Consider the following 19,611-nt stretch of genomic DNA (forward strand, 5'->3'; position numbering starts at 1 on the left):
AAAAAAAAACAAAAAACAAACAAAAAACAAACAACAAAAAAAACCCCTTATTGTAGATTACCGTAGATTAATCTATAGTTTACGAACAATCTGGGACTTTCACACGGGCACTGATGATTCGTTCGCTCAGGTCTACAAACGTTCTGTTGTGCCTATAAACTTGGGAACGGCCGTGATGGTAGCAAAGCGCAACAGGCACACTAGCAAATGTTATTCAGGGATCCGTTTTCAGACAGACACTCTCAAGAGACCACACTTGCTTACATCAGGAAAAAAAACAAAGAACAAAAAAAAAAACAAAAACTAACAAGTCCAGCCGACTGACCGCAAAACAGCACCCTGGCCCGAAAAGACCGGTATCCTGCACAGCCGTAACAAGTGCTTCCGGAAATTAAGTCAAATCGTCTCGGTCGGAGAGGCAAAGTAGTCCTCTCATCAGCCAATCACCTATCCGACCCGCTAGGTTTTTCTTTCTATTGGTCTAAAGAAGTGTCAATTACTGCGGTTCTGCGCCATGGGGCGGGCCCTTAGCACTGAATCAACCAATACGGTATGATGTGGAGCGGAAGAGACTCTGGTCCTGGGGGTCTTGGTTCGTCTCTATGGTGCCAGGGCCAAGAAACGCTAAGATCCTGGGTCCTTAGGAATAGGAAGTGACGTAAGGATGGCGGAGGGGCGCGAGGTTTCAAGATGGCGGTGGCTGGGTGGCTGACCGGCAGGCTGAGGTGAAGGCCCCTACGAAGTAGAAGAGGCCGAGAATCGTTCCCTCCCCGCTTCTCGCAGTCCCAGGAACCCAGCAGAAGTGTGAGTGTGCAGGGTTGTCTCACTCCGTTTCTCCATCTTTCTTTCCCGTCTGGGCCCCGGGCCCTGCGGCTGCCTCGGGGACACCAGGCCCCTCTGCCCCGTTCTTCCTCTCCGCGGCGTGGGTCTCCCGGGTCGGGGGCCGGGGGATCTTGGAGCCCGGAGCGGTGCGGCTTGTAGCGGTGAAGCAGCAGCTCGCCCGCGTCGGTTAGCGCCGCCTCTTGCCGGCCCGTTGGCGGGTTGCTTTAGCTTTGACGTCTTCATGTTCCTCGAGTCAGGATCGACCGTCTCTATGGTTTTGGCAGTTGCTGGTGCTGCTGTCTCTCTGGGTGGACCTGGGCTCAATCCCGCTTGAACCCCGGCCTCTTCGGTTCAGTATAGGGGTTCCCCCCGCCCCGCCCCGCCCCGCCCCGGTTCTGTGGCGCGATTTCCTTATCGTTTCTCTTTTAGACAAAAAGCGGTTTGTGCAGACTAGGGCTGCATTGTCTCCTGTAGAAATTCTTCTAATTCCTACCTGTTTTTTTGTTTCACCTGTGGGAGAGGAGGGTCAGAACGGGAGCCCGAGGGTAACTGAGAGGGGACAGCAAGGAAGATCACAGGCCATCAAGAAAAAAAAGAAGAGAGGCTGTATTTATATTAATTTCGCTTGTTTCCGCCGACCTTCTCACCTTTTCCCACTTTTTCTGAGAAGGAAACCCTGGACAGGGTCAGTTAGTTGCCACTGGAACAGCTCTGAAGCGTTTCGCAGACATAAAGGCATTTGAGCACTTGCTGAAAGAAGCGTTAACTAATGAACTTTTCTGACAAAATCTTCAAGGAAGAAGGGAGGGTATTATAATTAATTGTGTGGGCTACTGGAAAAATTGACCTCATGATCGTCCCTTTCACACCCTTTAAAAGTCTGCTTTAAAGGGGGTGAATTTGCCAACTTTATTGTTGGAAAAGAGTTAAGTATTAAAAAGTTAAACAATCGGAATAAGAGAAAGAAGTAAAATAGCAGTGTCTTAGGTTAATAAAAATATTGACTTGCAAGATATTTTCCCTCAAACACAGTCATCCCTTTCGGTTACCATAAAAAAAAATAGAAGTCAGGAGTCAAGTGGGTGCTAGTAGAATAGTTCATGTCTTGACGTTTTTGGACACTTCTTCGTGTAATACTTTCATTTTTAGTATTTGCACTCTTAGTTACGTTGTTAGCTCTTGCGAGTCAACAATTACATGTGAATTAGAACTAAATCTGAATTAGATTAGATCTCTCTCTCCATGGGGAGAGACAAGGGAGACATTTGTTGTTGAACCCAGATCATTACCCCATCCCCCCTTTTTTTTTTTTTAATTTGTTTATGATAGTCACACAGAGAGATCGAGAGAGGCAGAGACACAGGCAGAGGGAGAAGCAGGCTCCATGCACCGGGAGCCCGACGTGGGATTCGATCCCGGGCCTCCAGGATCGCGCCCTGGGCCAAAGGCAGGCGCTAAACTGCTGCACCACCCAGGGATCCCCCCCATTCCCTTTTTATTCCTCTTTCACCCTACATAAAAACAAGGGGAGGGTGTAGGAAAGGACTATGGCTTTTCATATTCATGGTTTATCCTATATTGTTAAAGCGGTTTGTGATTTTTTTTTCAATTTCAGAGTTAGTCCATGATCCATTAAAAAAAGTTAACAATCAAAGGAATGTTACCCTTTAGGGCACATAGGTGGCTTAATGGTTGAGCATCTGCCTTTGGCTCAAGGCGTGATCCCCGGGGTCCTGGGATCAAGTCCCTGCATCAGGCTCCCCCAGGGAGCCTGCTTCTCCCTCTGCCTATGTCTCTGTCTCTCTCTCTTTGTGTCTCTCATGAATAAATAAATAAATAAAACCTTTTTTAAAAAAAAAACAAAAGGAATGTTACTTTTCAAGAGATTGGTAGAAAGAAATTTTGTAATATAAGAAGGAAGATATTTTGTAATTATCAGAAGAATAAACTCTGTCTTTGTCTTTGCAGGGCTTTTTGTTTTTTTAATGAGCCCGGTAAACCATATAAGTTGTCAACATGGGACGGAGATCTACATCATCCACCAAGAGTGGAAAATTTATGAACCCCACAGACCAAGCCCGTAAGTGTCCATTGGTGTGGAATGATAAAGAAGAGGAGTGATAAAAATTGCAAGCACTGGAGAATCTATTATGTCTTAATTATAAAATCAGCGTTGCTAGGAGTCGGTTAGTTTTATAAAGTTATCCAGTGTTGTAGGCGCATGATGAAAGCTTTAAACATGCAAGAAAATTAATACTCATACTTTTAATTTGATTGACTTGCCAAGTATAATTGGCTTGAAACTTTCTTTTTGTATTTGAAATTTTGGACAGACTAGTGTTGAGAAACTTAAAGCAAAAATCTCCTAAGATTTTGGTTGACATAATTAAAGGCTGCTATTGGCATCTAGTGGGTAGAGGCCATAGATGCTGCTAAATACTCTGCAATGCACAGGATAGCCTCCATTAATTATTATTTGTATTAAATTAGAGAAAATGCTAGTGTTCAGGATTTGAAAGTTTTATATTTTCTCTGTCTCTCTCAAGGAAAAGAAGCCCGGAAGAGAGAATTAAAGAAGGTATGATTTCAGAAGCATCCTATTACCCCTAAGTGTGTTAGTGGATTTTAAAACAACATTTACAATTATTTGTCAGAAAAGATACTTTATGCTTCTTATAACAAACAATAAAATTTACTAAGCCAAAATACTGTACTTGGAAACTGAACTGAAATAACTTTACAGATAAGCTCATGATATTCTAATATTGTATATTTGGTTATCTTTCCCACTGAGTTAAATAGATATCTTTGAAAGGATTTTTTATTGCGCTATTAAAGCATACTACTTTGTTAAAAGCTACTGATTTAGTGAGTGAAAATAAATGTGATTCTGAGTAGCTTTGTGGGTTTGTTTTCCTTATTGTGTACCTATTGAGTTTGTGGCAAAGTGTTTTCCCAGAATAAGACAGTATTTACTTTTTAGTGTCATTCTTTAATACCTGAAAGAATACAGATTTTTAATAGTTTTTAATTGAACTTTTCCTATTGCACTGGTTAGCATCAAATCCTGTAAAACTTTTCTCTAGTATATATAGTTTTAGAATTTAGCCCAAAAAAAATCTTAATTTAAGTAATTGCTAAAGATCTCACAAAATTAAAAGAACTCTTTGCCTTAGAAAGCACATGTACTAAATAGTGATTATCTTTTTGTCTAAAGTTGAAACGTTTTTTGAGAGCTAAAAATGACATGGCTTTGTTATGGTGGTTGAAACAAGTGACCAGAAATCAAGAAGTTCAACTCATTTTAAATAGATTCTTGATGCAAATTGAAGTAGAAGTTCAGGAAGGTCCAATTTTTTAACACAGTGCTCTTTTTTTTCCTAAGAACAAAAAACAGCGCATGATGGTACGAGCTGCAGTTTTGAAGATGAAGGATCCCAAACAGATTATCCGGGACATGGAGAAATTGGATGAAATGGGTAAGAGTTTATTTTAAAAGGCTAGATTTTAGAGCAGAGGTATAGTCTGATACACAGAGGCAGGCAAACAGGTAAAATGAGTAAAGCAGCACAGATATAAGAAAAACAGAAAAGCATGACGACATTTGACACTTTGGGTTTAGTTTTAGCATCAGAAAAACAATGGAATGATGGGGAGCAGTTGCACACTGGGGATCTCCTCTAGAGTAAGATGGATGCTGTTATTTAGCTTGAACTAGTTGTTGAGAGAAGACTGAAATCTGGAGTTTTTAATTTTTTTAATGTTGGCAACTACCATGTAAATCTAAATGTTAGGCTACCATGAATTTATCAGTTCCCCATTTTTTCCAGTGAGAAGATAAGACACTTGACCCACTAAGTAAGGTGGTAGAAGAAATCGTGAACTACTTAAAATCTAATTTTATAGAATATCATATATATCGTTAGGATATCTCATTTTTTCACATTTTTTTGAATGATTTTACTTAGTTTCTTCACATACATCTTCAGTATCACTACTTTTTGTCATAACTGGAATCACACAAGATAATCCTTGCCTCCAAGTTGCTTCAGAATTCTCTGTGTGATGTTCCCATAGGAAATTTTATTGCAACCTGTCTAATATTTTTAACATTAGAACATGAGATTTTTAATTGTTTTGCATCCTGCTCCTTTTTTTTTTTTTTTTTTTTTGCATAATGAAATGATCTTGACAAGATTTGTTTTCAAAGGTACTCAGTTTAAGTGGTTTGCCAAAGATCAGATAGTAGGTGAAAAAGGTACAGTGGATCTCAATAATACATTAAATGGGTTGAAAAAAAAAAATCCAGGGGCGCCTGAGTAGCTCAATCGGTTAAGCATCTGCTTTTGGCTCCGGTCATGATCCCAGGGTCCTGGGAGTGGACCCCATAATGAGCTCTCTGCTCAGCAGGGAGCCTGCTTCTCCCTCTGCCTCTGCCTGCTGCTCCCCCAGCTTGTGCCCTCTCCCCCATCAAATAAATAAATAATCTTTAAAAATAAAAAAGTCCAGTTATGTGGGGTTATGGTGTTAGAGGTTCTTTTAATAATGTAATGTAGCTTGTGCATTTAGCCTGGGCTAAATTAAATTTTATTTAATAATTAGTTCTGGATCAGATTGCTTGATCCCAAATCTTTCCCAGTTCAGCTCTAACTGATCCCATTTGTTGCCTCTGGTTTAAATATTACTGTGGGCGGGATCCCTGGGTGGCGCAGCGGTTTGGCGCCTGCCTTTGGCCCAGGGCGCGATCCTGGAGACCTGGGATCGTCCCACGTCGGGCTCCCGGTGCATGGAGCCTGCTTCTCCCTCTGCCTGTGTCTCTGCCTCTCTCTCTCTCTGTGTGACTATCATAAATTTAAAAAAAATAAAATTAAAAAATAAATAAATAAATAAATATTACTGTGGGCAATTGTTATCCCTAGAGTGTCAAGACATTAAATGACCTGTTAAATTCAGATTGATTTATGTGGTTTTAAAAGGAGATAATAGTAGTAATGGAGGTTTATTGAGCTCTTATTTTGCTATGCACCCGTTTTTTCCATATGCTATTTAATCCTTAAAACAACTTTCAGGTAGGTGTATTAACCTATTTTATGGATGAGGAAACTCAGGCACAGAGAGATTGTATACTTTTCTCAAGGTCATGCTATTAGGAAGTAGCAAACTGGGATTAAAACTCAAGCATTCAACACTTTCATTAATCACACCAAGAATAGTGTATGATGTAAGACTATCCTCTTCTGAATAAATCACCTAGGTTAAAAGGATTTAGGGAAGAAGATAATTAAACTTGTTATCTGTTTAAAAAAAAAAAAAAGGAGGGATCCCTGGGTGGCTCAGTGGTTTAGCGCCTGCCTTTGGCCCAGGGTGTGATCCTGGAGACTCAGGATCGAATCCCACGTCGGGCTCTCGGTGCATGGAGCCTGTTTTCTCCCTCTGCCTGTGTCTCTGCCTCTCTCTCTCTCTCTCTCTCTCTCTCTCTCTCTGTGACTATCATAAATAAAAAATAATAGTAATAAAAAAATAAACGCCAGATGTTTAAAAAAAAAAAAAGGAAAAGGGAGAAGGGAATACTGTTCAGGGCTCAGTGCAAACTAGTTTAGGCAGAAGAAATACATATATTGACTCCCATAATTGGAAAATCCCAGAAGGAAGCCTTCCTAGAAAACACAGGTATGGTTATTGAGACTGTTCATCTGCCTGGTCTACTCTCTTGTTAGCTTCATTCAGCATATTGCTAATGAACTGCTTGGGATGGGAAGTAAGAATATGTGCTTGGAACTGGTGGGAGACAAGGTTACAACTCTAGGTTTATTTTATCCCTCCTGTAAAGGAGCGTCACACTCTCACATTCACAAAGTCTCAGAGAATGATCTGGTTTCAACTTGAATCATGTGCCAGTTGATCTCTGAGTCAGTCACTGGTGAGGAGAACAGAGGGAGGCACGTATAATTGAGCAGGCAAGCTCGGGAGTCTTGTGCTAATAATCCTTTTTGGGGTAAAGGACCTGAAATTAAGCCCCCTGTTGAACACATGGAAAGAGAAAGAATTATATGGTAGTTAGACAATATCAGTCTGTTATAAAAATAATTAAGCTGCAAGCTAAACACCACAGGATATTTTGTGATCACTTAGTCATCAAAGCTTTGTTGTGAGTAGTTGATGTCCACATTTTCCAGATGAAGAAGCTAAACATAAGAGAATTCAAGTGCCTAAGATCTCAGAATTAAGTGACATAATTAATCTGTCTGGCTGAAGCCTCACTATACTATAGCAAGTTGTTAGCATAAATAAAAATTTATTTTTATGTAATTTTTATGTAATAAAAATTTACAGTAATGATGAAAATCAACTAATTAGATGACATTAGACTTAGAAAAGAAAGTAAAATTAATGGCTATCTTAAAGGGGTGGAATTTAAAAAAATACCTATTGCACTTCTTTTTAATAAAATTTAAAATTTTATTAAATAAAATTTAATTTAATAAAATTTAAGATATAAATCCCTGTTAAAAACTTTATCATATAAGGAGATTTTATGGGGCAGCCTGGGTGGCTTAGCGGTTTAGCACCGCCTTCAACCCAGAGCGTGATTCTGGAGACCTGGGATTGAGTCCCACATTGGGCCCTCTGCATAGAGCCTGCTTCTCTTTCTGCCTGTGTCTCTGCCTCTCTCTCTGTGTCTCTCATGAATAAATAAGTATAATCGTAAAGGAGATTTTATTAAGTGATATAGCTAGTTGATCCCTAAATGAAGTGACTCTTTGTTTTGAATCTCAATATCTGCTCTTTTCTTTCAGAGTTTAACCCAGTGCAGCAACCACAGTTAAATGAGAAGGTGCTGAAAGACAAGCGTAAAAAGCTGCGTGAAACCTTTGAACGTATTCTACGACTCTATGAAAAAGAGAATCCAGACATTTACAAAGAATTGAGAAAGCTAGAAGTGGAATATGAACAGAAGAGGGCTCAACTTAGCCAATATTTTGATGCTGTCAAGGTAATCAAGTTTCTCTAGAGAGGTAAACTAAAATGTTATATTTAGATTTGCTTTTAAAATTGTTAATGGGAGAATTGGTCACGATGAACTTCTTCCTCTTGGCAATTTCCTATCAAATAAACTTCATCATGGCAATTTCTTGTCAAACTATCTCATGAACCAACCAATCTTAGTGATGTATATTTATACAAGAGAAATTAATCCATCTGCCAGTATAGTAATAGCCAAAAACTGGAAATAGCCCAGATGTCCATTAATAGGAAAATGAATAAACAACCTAGAATATTTGTAAAATTGAATGTACTCAGCAATATAAAGAAATGTTCTGATACTCAAAACAACAGGAATTAAGAAAAAAATTTAATGGATAAATCTCAAAGCATGTTGAATTTCTATCATAGTTAGGATTCCATTTGTATGAAATTGTAGGACCAGCAGAATTAATCTATGAATGAAAGTGTTTGTTAACAGTGGTTGCTTTGGGATAGTGTTAGGGATGATTGAGAAGAAATGTGAACTAGATGCATTTGTCAAAACTCAGAATTTAATTTCACTGGGAATTTTGTCTCAAAAATGTAAAAAAACCAAATGGTATAATTTTTGCAAAGCAGGTAGTATAGGTCCCCTTTTACAGATAAGGAAACCAAGGAACTTGCTTAGTCATATAGCTAGTATGTGGCAGAAATCCAACAAAGACTAATTTTAGAAATCCAAGCTCTACCATTGGATATATAGTATTTATAAGTTAATTGATAAGTCTTATTTATCATACAGAATATTTAAAAGGATGGCTTTGGTGCTAGATACTTTTAACAGTTAACCATAACCCAAAAGGATAAGTTAATAGTAAGGGAGAAAAGCAGCTGAGTTTTGTTTCTTTTAAAGGTGATAGAGATTCTTTCCATTCATCAACAGACTTTGGAAATGTTGACAAATACTGATATTCTTGTTTTTCCTGATACTTAATGTTAGGTAGAAAGCAAATCCAGGTTATGAAACCGCAGATACTGAATTTTAACTGTTGAGTTTGTGGGTTGCTCTTATACTATTGAAAGATTTTTCTCTGTTTCAGAATGCTCAGCATGTGGAAGTGGAGAGTATTCCCTTGCCAGATATGCCACATGCTCCTTCCAACATCTTGATCCAGGACATTCCACTTCCTGGTGCCCAGCCACCCTCCATCCTTAAAAAGACCTCAGCCTATGGGTGAGGAAGCAGTAGCATAATTAAATAATATTTATTAAAAGTACCTTTTGACTGTCCACTGCCAAAATTATTGCAGTGGGAATTAAAAGGCAATGGGAATGTAAGCAGTGCCTTACTTGATTAAATGTGAGGTAAGAAATCCCTTGAACATATTTTAGAAGAAGAAATAAATATTGCTAATGTTATTACTGTAAAATTTTCTTTACAGACCTCCGACACGGGCAGTTTCTATACTTCCTCTTCTTGGACATGGTGTGCCACGTTTGCCCCCTGGTAGAAAACCTCCTGGTCCTCCCCCTGGTCCACCACCTCCTCAAGTCTTGCAAATGTATGGCCGTAAAGTGGGCTTTGCCCTAGATCTTCCCCCTCGCAGGCGGGATGAAGACATGTTATATAGCCCAGAACTTGGTAAGGAGTGACTGTTCCTTTTGCTCTTGCAGCTTTTCCACTGTCATTTTTTTATGTTGGTCCTGTTTAACATCTTGTTCACCATCCTCAGAACTTAGGAGATAAATCATGATTACATATACTTACTAACAGATGGATAAATCATAGAATTTACCCAAGAAAAACCAACACACATTAGGAAGTACAGAAATATTTATTGTGTTTTAAATTAGGCTTTTTTTTTTGAGATTCCTTAAGCCTTGGATACCTGTTTCCTTTTCAGTTTTATTGCTATCACACCAGAGCATAATTGTATATAGTCATTGATGTGTGTGTGTGTGTGTGTGTGTGTGTGTATACCAGTTTCTAAGTAGAATTTGTTTTCAAATTTAAACTTTTTAAATATTTTACATTATCAAAAAGATTTTAAAACTATTACCAAACGGAAATATTGTCAGATTATATGAAGAACTATTACATACAGAGTCATTTTAAATAATGAAGCTATTCTGAGTTAGCAGTTTTCTGTGTTTTGGTATACCATGAAGTGGAGGATCCAGTCATCTTGTTTCCTGCTCCCTTCTCCCTTTTCAGCTCAACGGGGTCATGATGATGATGTTTCCAGCACCAGTGAAGATGACGGATATCCTGAGGACATGGATCAAGATAAGCATGATGACAGTACTGATGACAGTGACACTGACAGGTCAGATGGAGAAAGTGAAGGGGATGAATTTGTGCACCGTGATGATAACGAGAGAGACAACAATGAAGAAAAGAAGTCAGGTATGTACAAATGAAAGTTCATGGTATTGATAGTAGCAGACAAGATGAAGGTCCTGATTTATTAGTGTATCTGTGAAAGTAATTGTGAGCACCTTGAAAAGAAGGGTCATAGTTTTATTCATCTTTATATCAAAAAACTCAAAAGTTCTTGATACATAGTCCTCAGTGGACATTTGTGAGGGGAAAAAAGTTAAGCAGAGTATGTGATAAAGAAGTCTATGTAATAAAGTTCACTTTGAGAGAAAAAGAGCTATTCAACAGCATACAGATGGGCTCTTGTGGGTCTGTATAGGAACAAAAGAATAACCACGTAACTATGTTGATTGAGAAAGCCATATCCATATCATTGGGGTTTTTTTGGTAAGTCTGCTTAAATATTTTTTTAAGGTTTTATTTATTTATTCATGAGAGACAGAGAGAGAGAGAGAGGCAGAGACACAGGCAGAGAGATAAGCAGGCTCCATGCAGGGAACCCAATGTGGGACTTGATCCTGGGACTCCAGGATCACACCCTGGGCTAAAGGCAGGTGCTAAATCGCTGAGCCATCCAGGGATTCCCCCTACTTAAATGTTTTTATCTGGAGCCATTTAAATTTCTATGTTCATTTCGTCTCACATCAACCAGACCATAATTATAATTCTGGTACACCTGCAAGTAGACTCATGATTTAATGGAAGTACCCATAATATATGATATATGTCCATTTGATTATTATAAAATCAAACTGAGTTATGTGTACTTTTAAAAAGTAGTTAAGGCATTCATCAAGATAAGTTTAAGCATCATGATAGATACTGAGCAATACAAAATGTATAATCTGCCACACCTCTGCAGTCTTTGAGTTTCTTTTAAAATTATTTTTGTCAGAGGACCTGCATGGCTCAGTGGGTTAAGCATCTGACTCTTGATTTCAGCTCAAGTCATGATCTCAGGATTGTGGGATCAAGGCCAGCCGCCTGTTCACACATGCAAGTGCTCACATGTGCTTGCTCTCTCTCTAAAATAAATAAGATCTTTTAAAAATAAAGCAAAATTGTTTTTTGTAGTCTACAACAGCATATTTATGTATTTGTAATACTACTGATGTTTGTATTTGAAGTGATGACAAGTCTTTGCTCTGATATTTCATAAGAATCGTGGTTGCAAACCAAAAAGCTGTCTTAAAGGGGTGGATGGAGCTCATAACAAAAATTATAGACGACTTATATAGGAGCTAGTACTAGAAAGTACAGAGTTCTTAGAGCCACAGCAGCTTCATTTTTCTCTGGCATCGTGTGATCCTTTGCCTCATTTTTCTTTTTTTCTGCCAACTTGTTTTACTTCTACATACTTATCAATGGATGTGTGCTGAAAGTGGCTATCCTGTGATTTGACATTCAACTAAAATTTGAGTTTTTACTATATGTAAGGAATTTTCCTAGACCAACAATACAAAATAGATAAAACTAAAGCCCTGCCCACGTGGAACTTTGTAAATGTTTACCAACTAAGACTGCTCCTAATTTCGTACCATTTAGCATGATGTTTAATTTAATAGTGTCTAGTGGATAGCCTGATTTGTCAGGTTAAAAAGGTGCTTTCTATTCCAAGTTTGCTAATAATTTTTATTATAAATATTTTATAAGCATCTGTTGAGATGTTATGGATTTTAAGTTGTGTACTGTAATGAATTCTATTCATGGCTTTTCTAATGTTCAACCTTATTTTGCATTTCTGGGGCCAACCCTATATGTTTATGATGTGTTTCTTTTAAAGCACTGTTGGATTCAATGTGGTTAGAAAATTGGCCCTTGAACAACATGGGGGTTAGGAACACTGACCCTCTGCACAATCAAAAATCTGTGTATAACTTTGAGTCCCCCACAGTTTAGCCTACTAATAGCTATTGTTGACCAGATTTTTTACTGATAACATGAATAATCAATTAACACGTTTTGTTGTTGCATGTATTATATACTACATTCTTGCAATAAAGTAAGGTAGAGAATTTTTAAGGAAAATACACTCTCAGTACTGTACTGTATCACAAAAAAATCCACTGTGCAAGTACCCACTCAGTTCAAACCTGTGTTCAGTGGTCAATTGTATTTTACAATTGGTTAGTTTTGGTATCAAGGTTGTGCTAGCTTCATATGTTCTGGATTGCATTCCATCTTTTCTGTTCCCTTTTATAGGAAATTTCTGTAATTTAATGTTTGGCTGAACTTCTTTATAAAATTATTTGGGCCAGGTTAAAAATAGATTTTTAACTACCATTTCAATTTTATGTGTTGTAGTCTTAACACTTCTGTGGCCAATTTTTAGAATTTTTATTTTTTTTTTAAAGACATGTCTATTATCTGGGTGTTCAGTTTTACTGGCATAAAGATGTTAATGGTATTCTTTAAGTTTTTGAAATTTATAGATTTTAAATCACAATAACATGTTTACCACCAGTTGGCACTTCTTATACTTTCTTTATATGGCTGTTTTCTATACTTAACTTCTGCCAAATAGTGAGCAGCATCCTATCTAGTGCTTTATCACATTATATAGGAAATATTTGCTGAGTTTTGTTGTTCTAATCCACCCTATTCTCTCCCTCTACCCCTTAGGTCTGAGTGTAAGATTTGCAGATATGCCTGGAAAATCAAGGAAGAAAAAGAAGAACATGAAGGAGCTGACTCCTCTTCAAGCCATGATGCTTCGAATGGCAGGTAAGACAGGGAAAGAAGAGTGAAATCACCTTTTGAGTATTTCCTCCTGCCACTTCCTTTACATACATTTTCCTATTTAGTGTCTCAACAACTCTGAAGTAAGTAATAAATCCTTGTTTTTAAAAGTTAAGGTTTGGAGACATTTGGAGACTAAGCTGCCCAAAGTTACCCAGCTAGTAAGTGGTTAAACTGGCATTTAAATCCAGGTCTGTCTTGTTCTAAAGCCCAGGCTTGTTTCACTGCTCCAGTAGCATAGATGAGTAGAATACTATCTTGATTCCTTCACATCTAGTTTATTAAAGAAGGGTAGTTACTTGTTAATTTTTAAAAAGCACTTAATTGAGCATGTGTCTGCAGGCATTGCTATTTTGCAGGCTGTAAAAAATGAATCAACTCCATTTCACCTGGTTTAAAATTTCTTCTAGGTCAGGAAATCCCTGAGGAAGGACGAGAAGTAGAAGAATTTTCAGAGGATGATGACGAAGATGATTCTGATGATTCTGAAGCAGAAAAGCAATCACAGAAACAGCATAAAGAGGAATCTCTTTCTGACGGCACATCTACTACTTCTTCACAGCAGCAAGCTCCCCCACAGTCTGTTCCTCCTTCTCAGATACAAGCACCTCCTATGCCAGGACCACCTCCTCTTGGACCACCACCTGCTCCACCTTTACGGCCACCTGGACCACCTACTGGCCTTCCTCCTGGACCACCTCCAGGTAAGTAAACACTGATATATTGTGAATAATTAACTAAGTCTACCTGTGATTAGAGTGACGAAGTCATTCCGAAAATATCTATTAGTAGTGATGTTTTGTTTTTCCTAGTATAAGTCGCTAGGAGATAAAGGATAGTACAATTTACTTATTCCTATACCACTGTTCACAGTTCATAGTACTTCTGACAGCCCTCTTTTCCTCCAAAGCTCTTCTCTTTGCAGGGTTCTGTAGCTCTGAGGTTAGCAGGCAGAAACAGGAGTATTGAACCTGGGGGTTTCTTTAGTACTGTTATTTTTAATGACAAGTTGACCCAATTCAAAATTGATAGCTAATGAGATTAGGTTGCAGTAAATACTATCAGGCATCCTTCCTTGGTTGGGAATTGTTGGAAGTCAGTCTTTAGAGACAAAAGGGATCAGTATTAATATAATCTTTGGCATACAAGAATGAGAAGTTTGTTTTGAAGTTTGAACTTGGCAATTTATGATTTTATAATCCTTCATCCTACAGTTGGCCAGTTAGGTTTTCTTCTTTCTTCGCTTGAGTTCATCCCTTTTTGATTGGTGTTGCAAAGCACATTACCTCTCCTGTGTCATCTTCTGTCATCCTTGCCTACATATCTTCCTGTGTTTCAGGGGGAATGCTTAAAGCATTCTGCTTTATAATCCATTTTCAGCTTATTTTGAACCCACTTAAAAATCTTTTCCTCTTTGTTCAGTTTCTAGCCCAGCAGAGCTGTGCTTAAAAAAAGCTGTATTTTTTATCAGTACTGGGAAATAAAGAGAAATGATCCATAACAAGTTTAGCACTCTATCTCTGGTGCTCAGATATTTGTTGAGTGAATTCTTTTTCCACCTGTGTTTTGATCAGTTTTTGAAGTTACCTGATTTCAAGTTAAAATGCTAAGTCAGACCACATTCGAGTTATCTTTATACCAGTTACGACTTGGTATGTATTTCTCTTACATTAGTTTGTCATTTTTCTCTTTTCAGGAGCTCCTCCATTCCTGAGGCCCCCTGGAATGCCAGGACTCCGGGGGCCTTTACCCCGACTTTTGCCTCCAGGCCCACCACCAGGCCGACCCCCTGGCCCTCCCCCGGGTCCACCTCCAGGTCTGCCTCCTGGCCCTCCTCCTCGGGGACCCCCACCAAGGCTACCTCCCCCTGCACCTCCAGGTGAAGCTTTTAATTTCTACTACAAAAATTTAACTATTATATATTTCATTTGCTCTAAGACATATTTTCACATACCAATATCCTGAAGTCAAAGGGTATCCTAAAATGATGTTTTTTAACAGCTTTTGGCCTGGGTTGAAGTTGAGTTCTTCCACAGAGTATTTGCACTGGATTCTCCATTTGAGTAGTGTGTTTTGTGGGGGTGGGGGACAATTATAAAGTCATTCCATGTATTTCCATATATTTCTTAAGTATATGTACCAACTTAAAGTTTGAAATTACAAGGCACATTTCCATGTGCTTTTATCATAGTGTACCAGTGTATTTCTGGTTTATTACACTGTCCCAGTCTAATGTGAAGGCCTCCTTTGAAGCTCCCCAGCTTGGACTCTCCATGGTATCTGGAATAATTATGAGTCTATATAAGCAATAGTATCTTAGATTCCACGAAATTTGGCATTTTTATTCAGTCTTAAAAGTGGCATTTGAAGAAAATCAAATCTGCAATTTTGGGTAAATGACAGTGGTGGTGTCTGAACCATCAAAGGACTTGAATTCTTTTCCATTGGTGGTAACATACCATGATTAGTTACATTCATGTCCTTTGATGTTTAAAATTTCATTTCCTGGCCATTGGGTTACCTTTTTCAGTGGAGGAATGGTGTGGAAATCAGTAAATAATGCATGAGAATGTAACTCCCAACCTTGGCCTTGATAACATGTCTAGTATACAGCTAGAGTAGAGTCTTGGGCTTTCAGAGTTGAAATCATACTTGAAACCAGTTAGTGTTGTCGACTTTGTATTGTAAGACAGTGCATTACTCAGGAAGAAAACCTAAGTACAGGGGTATAGACTGAAAGTGAATACTATTTCACAGTAAAATATTCCTTACTATCACAATCTATTCCTGAGCATCATAGTTTCAGCTTGTTTTCTGTAAATTGCCCATGTTTAAAAAATTGTCAGCCTCTGTTTCTCATGGTGTTCACCTGCCTGTTTTCTCCTTCATTTAGGCATCCCTCCACCTCGTCCTGGCATGATGCGCCCACCTTTGGTGCCTCCACTTGGACCTGCCCCACCTGGGCTTTTCCCACCAGCTCCCTTGCCCAACCCGGGGGTTTTAAGTGCTCCACCCAACTTGATTCAGCGACCCAAGGCGGATGATACAAGCGCAGCCACCATTGAGAAGAAAGCCACAGCAACCATCAGTGCCAAGCCACAGATCACTAATCCCAAGGCAGAGATTACTCGATTCGTGCCCACGGCATTAAGGGTACGTCGGGAGAATAAAGGGGCTGCTGCTGCTCCCCAAAGAAAGTCAGAGGATGATTCTGCTGTGCCTCTTGCCAAAGCAGCTCCCAAATCTGGTCCATCTGTTCCTGTCTCCGTTCAGACCAAGGATGATGTTTATGAAGCTTTCATGAAAGAGATGGAAGGGCTACTGTGACAGCTCTTAATGCCAGAGCGTTTCTGTTCATACCAGAGGTTGGTGGGGAAAGAGGCTCTTACTAAACTTAGTGAAAGAGCGACTTTCACTGTCAGGGTATTTTTAAATTTCAGTTCAAGGAATATCCTAAAGTTTAGCCTTGTTCAGAATTTATTGCATATAAGAGAGGATTATTTCATTCAGAATAAATTGGTTATTGAAGCAGTGCTGCTAACATCCATTCCCTTTCATACCACCGTTTTCATCCGGTTTGTTCCCCTTCTCCAGTTTTTTGGAAACTTGTGATCGAGGGGATCTTGTTACTTATTTGTTTTGATTCTCTTCTTGTGTGCAGTGGGCACTGGAGTAGAGATTTCTGGAAAAAAAAAAAAAAAAAAAAACAGTTTATTTTACCCCATCTTGCCTTTTGTGTTTGAGTTATTTTAATATTTTCTTGTAAATATTTTGTAATATTTTAGTGAAATGGATCGCAATGTCATTTCCTAATACAAAGCAAGATATGTGGGAAGAAAATGTACAATTCTTTGATTAAAATTATTTCCCACTGACCTAAACTTTGAGTGTTTCGTGGAATAAATAAATAAATGTTCTACACCAAGATATCCTCTGTGTTAGTGATGATATATAAATATGGTATCTGTGTTAGGGGCAGAAAAGAAGCAAGGATTTAAAATCTGTTTTAGGGAACTGCCATTGCTGGTACAGAATAAGAATCTTATTGAAAATATTGTTAAAACTAAGTTTTAAATTTTAAGGATAAAGAAAAGAATTATTTTCCTTCGGGATTATACTGGCTTTGGAGAAATTGAAAGGTTATTTATTGTATAGAACATGAATCTTCTCAAGGATTATTTACTTTTCCAGAGCTTTGTGAGCTTAGTGATGGGAAAAGCTTCTTTTAAACCGTGTCTAAATTATTAGATAGCTAGAGAAGGTGACTACTATTATTTTATTGAATTTGTCAGTTTTATGAGCTTTTATTATTAAAAGACAAAATGAAGAATGCTCAATATTGTTAATTTACATTGATATCATTTTCTTTAAAAAGTGCTTTAATAGCTAGTTCAGCTAGCCAGTAATCCTAATAATTTTCACAGATATTTTTTCCATCTTATAGATGAGAGTATTGAAGCTAAAGGAGTTGTGTGAATTAGCCAGTGGCCCAAAGTATGAATATTTTATGAACAAAGATACACATGCACAGTGAGACAATGTGTGCATTGAGTTTAGACTAGACATACCTATTCTTACTTTGTATCTTAAATACCTGTCACATGATCCCATGTCATCAAAAATTGGTGGTATCCTAAAAAAAATAGTACAATAATATGATAAGGCTTTTATTTTCTTGCAAGTGATTCCTTGATGGATTTTTAGATTTCTCTTCTGAGATCCTTTGTGTATGAAACTTTTCTTGGAAATTACTCTTTCAGATTAAAGCAAGTCTTGTCAAACCAGTCTATAGGTCATTTTGGATTTTTTTCTTTTTTTAAGAATTTATTTGAGACCCTGAAAGCACAAGCAGGGGTAGTGGCAGAGGGAGAGGGGGAAGCAGGCTCCTTTGTGAGCATGGAGCCCGATTTGGGGCTTGATCCCAGGGCGAAGGCAGATGCTTAACCTAGTGAGCCACCCAGGTGCCCTGGGCTTTTTTTTTTTTTTTTTTTTTTTTCAGTATAGTCATTTAGTATAACCAGTAAGTGAATTGAATATTTGATCATTTAGATGCTAGAATGGAACACCATTCTATCATCATTAAGTCAATATTATACTTTAAATGTAAACAATTATTTGGTATTTGGTCTGTAATATTTTTTAGTGTTCTTGCTTGAAGTTTATATTTTTTCTGAGATTTCTGTTTTCACATTTATTAGGCTGTTCAGTTTATCATAAAGTCATTTCCTAGTATCGCTAGTTTTATTTTCTGAAATGTCAGCTGTAAAATCTGGCACATTTGTATGTTACCTCTATTTGCAGGAAAGGGTAACCCGTTCAAAATTTGGATAGGTTCTGAGTCGGCATTTGTCATGATCATAATTCACATGTGATTTCAAAAAAATGCTTGGATCAATGTTAAGCTTGGTAAAAATCTTTAATCAGATAATATGGATAAATACTGTTTCCTTCTCAGTGTCATTTTATTATACAATAATTGCCCCTTAAAGTCGTTTTCACAACAGTCTGCCAAGGCATGGAATCAGCATAAAGCCTTAGATGACATCCAAAGGTCAGTTTAGTTTCGATTCTAATTTTTTTGCACATTCCAATTTGTGCCCCTTATAAAACATTGCTTTGTTTATACAGATTCGGGAGGTATTTTTTAATATTTTCTTAAACTCTTTTTTACTTCAAGTAATTCTTAAGGCCACAAGATGCCACAATCACCACCCCATATGGAACTGCACACTCATGTTTTGTCTTCAATTCCAACTGCAGCAGGTCTAATACGTGGAAATGGTCATCCACCAGGATTGGTTTGGAGGACAGGCCTTGCAGCACTCCTGGAGTTAAAACCTTCACTGAGCAGAGCTGTACATAATTTCTATCCACCGAGTCCTGGGTTCAGGTATAAGTGAGCTGTGGGGAAGTTTTTCTGTTCTTTACATTCCTGGAATTAAGAGCTTTTAGCAAAGGTCGGAGCTGGGACTTCTGTGAGACCAAAATAACTGTCTCCCTACCACAGTTCTCTTATTTCTAAGAATGCCTATGAGTGTGGCTGTGAAGGAAAGTAGATAGGACGGAGCAGGTGGCTAAGGACTGAGCAAGCACAGGGGTTTTGCTCAATCAGCATGTGCAAGTTTGCTGAGGCTTAAGATCAAGGAAGGAGGGACAGGTTGGAGAATGAAGAGTGATTGATGGAATGAGCTACCTGAGGGTTTGGGGAGGCATGCACATCATAAACTTCTGCAGATAGTCTCTGAGCTCCTAATGTGAGCTAGGTGCTGGGAAAACCGTGGCAAGCAAAATCAGATGTTCCTATCCTCGGGATCCTCATAGAAATTTCAAGAGATAAGCCTCAACATCTATATACTTCCATCTCATACCTTGAATACAGTATTTACCAATGCTATTTTTTTAAAGAATTTATTTTACTTAACCTGTGCTCATGAAAAACTTGGAAAAAAATCTGACAGCTATTATATGCTGTGTGCCAGTGAAGATATAATTCATCATACCTTTATAATCTTTTTATGCTTTAAAAGCCTTTAAAAGAAGCTTTTAAAAAAATGGAAATGTTGGGGATCCCTGGGTGGCTCAGCGGTTTAGTGTCTGCCTTCGGCGCAGGGTGTGATCCTGGAGACCCGGGATCAAGTCCCACATCAGGCTACCTGCATGGAGCCTGCTCCTCCCTCTGCCTGTGTCTCTGCCTCTCTCTCTCT

The 19,611-nt window shown here is 38.3% G+C and overlaps 2 protein-coding genes across 30 annotated transcripts in view; one reads left to right on the forward strand and one right to left on the reverse strand.

Annotated features, from left to right (window-relative positions):
* C25H12orf60 (chromosome 25 C12orf60 homolog) overlaps positions 1-1,780 on the reverse strand; it is a 39,013-nt gene extending 37,233 nt beyond the window's left edge. For 8 of the 27 annotated variants that reach the window (XR_012017666.1, XR_012017665.1, XR_012017663.1 and 5 more), the window contains exon 1: positions 62-1,780. The gene's annotated coding sequence lies outside the window, so the exon portion shown is untranslated. The remainder of the gene's footprint in view (positions 1-61) is intronic. The other 19 variants (XR_012017678.1, XR_012017677.1, XR_012017673.1 and 16 more) reach the window with 3 other exon arrangements.
* On the forward strand, positions 643-17,691 carry WBP11 (WW domain binding protein 11). 3 transcript variants are annotated; one of them, XM_072798885.1, is made up of 12 exons: positions 643-804; positions 2,791-2,902; positions 3,369-3,400; positions 4,208-4,301; positions 7,620-7,816; positions 8,889-9,022; positions 9,231-9,430; positions 10,004-10,195; positions 12,791-12,892; positions 13,318-13,611; positions 14,604-14,786; positions 15,801-17,691. In XM_072798885.1, the coding sequence occupies exons 2-12, from the start codon at positions 2,839-2,841 to the stop codon at positions 16,232-16,234; spliced, it is 1,926 nt and encodes a 641-aa protein (XP_072654986.1). In that variant the 5' UTR covers positions 643-804; positions 2,791-2,838; the 3' UTR covers positions 16,235-17,691. The 3 variants fall into 3 exon arrangements, with proteins under 3 accessions (XP_072654986.1, XP_072654989.1, XP_072654987.1); XM_072798888.1 differs by having other exon boundaries at positions 644-804; positions 3,369-3,432; XM_072798886.1 differs by lacking the exon at positions 3,369-3,400 and having other exon boundaries at positions 644-804.
* Positions 17,692-19,611: the final 1,920 nt, after the last annotated feature.

This window comes from Canis lupus, chromosome 25 (assembly GCF_048164855.1).
Source record: "Canis lupus baileyi chromosome 25, mCanLup2.hap1, whole genome shotgun sequence".
NCBI lineage: Eukaryota > Metazoa > Chordata > Mammalia > Carnivora > Canidae > Canis > Canis lupus.

What these genes read in the sequence shown, in the direction of transcription:
- WBP11 (XM_072798885.1), top strand. Translation starts at nt 2,839, where the DNA reads ATGGGACGGAGATCTACATCATCCACCAAGAGTGGAAAATTTATGAAC. An exon ending in GAACCCCACAGACCAAGCCC is followed by an intron (nt 2,903 to 3,368) that starts GTAAGTGTCCAT and finishes GTCTCTCTCAAG; the next exon opens with GAAAAGAAGCCCGGAAGAGA. An exon ending in CAATGAAGAAAAGAAGTCAG is followed by an intron (nt 10,196 to 12,790) that starts GTATGTACAAAT and finishes TCTACCCCTTAG; the next exon opens with GTCTGAGTGTAAGATTTGCA.